Genomic DNA, 2,471 nt, shown 5'->3' with positions numbered 1-2,471 from the left:
ATAATAGTTCTCATTAGAAAAATCAAAGTTATAGTTATTTATGGAGGTGGGAGCCCTAATCTAGAACTGCTGGATGGATACCAAAGAAAATGGATAATCTGTAAGGTCAAGTTTGAAAACAATTAATATTTTAGCTAACCCCCCCCATATAAAATTTATAACATTGAGCCATTCACTGTCTCAAAAACATGTATTAGCTATCTATTTTCCAACCACTGGACTAGAGACTAGGAATACAATAGAGGAATAAAAAAGACATATAAATAAATATTTACAATAAATGTGATAAGTGGTCTAACTGCAATGTGCATGAAAATATTAGGGCAACACAGAAAAGACAAAGGCAAGAATGATTCATTATGCCTGGAGAAATTTGAGTAACCCTGACCACAGAACAGAGAAGGAATTGGTGACAGGGCAGGTAAAAGCAATTTAAGGAAGACCAATTTTATGAAAATATCTTAATACTCCAGACAAGAAACAATAAGACTGGGTTAGGGCTACAGCAAGGGTCAAGAAAAAACAGATTTTAGAGGGACACAGGAGGAATTTTCAAGACATTTTGGTGACTAGATATAGTGGCTTAGAATGAGGAGAGTATCTGATGTAATTCTCTCAGTTTGAACTCATATGAGAATGAGAGAGTGACACCATTCAGTTAGATAAGGGCAAAGAGAAAGAGAAGCCATTTTGGAAGATGAGAGATTTCAGTTTGGGACACAATGAGGTATCTCTGTGAGAAATAAGGTTTTCCGTATATGTACAGGTAGCTATTCAAGCAAGGGGCATGATGAGACCATCAGAAAATAATAAAGGAAGAAAAGAATAAAACCAAAGATAGAGCCATAAAAAGGAGACTTGAAAAGACAGACAAAGGAGAGAAGCCCAAGGCAGAAATCAAAGAGAAATAGAACTTAGGAAGAGGACCTAAAAGCAGTTTCAGATAAATCAAACCAAAAGCACGTTTCAAGGAGAGTGTGGTCTACCATTTTAGTGAAAGAGAATACAGGAGGTCCCTGTGTTACAGATGAGATACGTTACTGAGAACGTCTTTAGGTTGGATGTGCATTTAACTCAGATGCCTGACAGTGTATACATGGTAATGATAATAATAATACTATAATGGCTCATATGTGGTAATAATAATACAGTATAATACTGTAATAATAATAATACCCCTGTCCTGTAGTAATAAGTTACAAAAACTATTGTGCTCTTTCTTTTAATTCCTAGGTTAATAGGAATGTTATGCTTTGTTTTGATCTTCTAACCAAATCAATAATAATCTTTACATTTCAGTAATTAATCCACTACGCTGCTTAGTAATAATTGATGCTTTCTATTGGAGCACTGCCTTTCACATGTTCCATTATTCTCACTTTATCCTTTATTATTACTCCACAGCAACTGAAGCCTAATGCTTTCCCAATAAATGAGGGTATCTGGCCTTTCTCTGAGGGCTTAATTATTTCTACTTTTGTCTCCATTGTAATCACCTTTCTGCTCACTGCAGGGCCGCCTGGGCTTGCGGTGGACTTTCACTTTGGAGGCATGGTCATAAGGGTAAACACAGACTCACGAAATCAGATTAAAAAGTCAAGATGAAAGTGATGCTGCGCATAAGCGACTGTATAAACAACGAGACTAGCTGCCAGCGTAAAGATGCTGTGCTAACAAGCCGCTTACGCCACGTGGGTTTGTTTACACGCGTGGAAGAAACTAGTTCCAGAATTATTAATTAAATTATTATAATTTATCCTTATGGGGAGCCTCCGGAGCCCGTTCATAAGTACAGAACACCAGAAGTCAGGTCATCCATAACCCGAGGATTGTCTGTAGCCAAGTTGGTTAAAAACTGAAAGATACCTATTGAATAAAACCTTTGTGTGAGTCATTTGAGTGGAATGGGTTAGGAAGGTTGAGTATTCACACTACAGCAAGAAGTGGTATGAATGTGAGGTAGGTTAACAGGACCTAGGAAATACAGACTACTCATTCTAGAAGGCTTTCATCCATAAATGGAGTGTATTTCATTTTTAAAAATTTAACTTCCCACTTACTGAAGAGGAACTTAATAGAAAAAAAATCTTAAAAGTTAATTTTCTACTGTTTTACAAAGTTACCTAAGTAGTTTTTAATAATTAATTGGTATACGGTTACTTATGTATTTTTTCTTAAAAATACCCTGTGATCATGGTGACTTCAACAATCTCTGAGGACAACTACTGCTGTTTTGTAAGAGGAGATTTAGACAAGATAATTCCCTAAGATTTAACATTTTTAGGCTTTAAACTCTATGATATAGAGGGACACATAATGTACATGTGAAATAATATATTATGCCTTCCTTTTTCATGTGTCTTGAATTCCACTGGAGATCTATCACATTCAAACTAGTTTTAATTATATATTAGACCAGAAGATCACTAAGCAACTTGCCAAATACAGATCTCCAGTTTTTAAAAGCAGCA

General features: G+C 35.7%; 1 protein-coding gene across 1 annotated transcript in view; it reads right to left on the bottom strand.

Moving 5' to 3' along the window:
• Positions 1-2,471, bottom strand: part of ACAP2 (ArfGAP with coiled-coil, ankyrin repeat and PH domains 2) — a 161,126-nt gene that overhangs the window by 50,189 nt on the left and 108,466 nt on the right. The window contains exon 8 of the mRNA XM_012639804.1: positions 2,108-2,159. Coding sequence (XP_012495258.1) covers positions 2,108-2,159 — 52 coding nt within the window. The remainder of the gene's footprint in view (positions 1-2,107; positions 2,160-2,471) is intronic.

This window comes from Propithecus coquereli, unplaced genomic scaffold (genome assembly GCF_000956105.1).
Source record: "Propithecus coquereli isolate 6110/MARCELLA unplaced genomic scaffold, Pcoq_1.0 Scaffold10, whole genome shotgun sequence".
Taxonomy (NCBI): domain Eukaryota; kingdom Metazoa; phylum Chordata; class Mammalia; order Primates; family Indriidae; genus Propithecus; species Propithecus coquereli.
The sequence above is the reverse complement of the archived record's forward strand: the minus strand, read 5'-3'. Positions and strand labels throughout refer to the sequence as shown.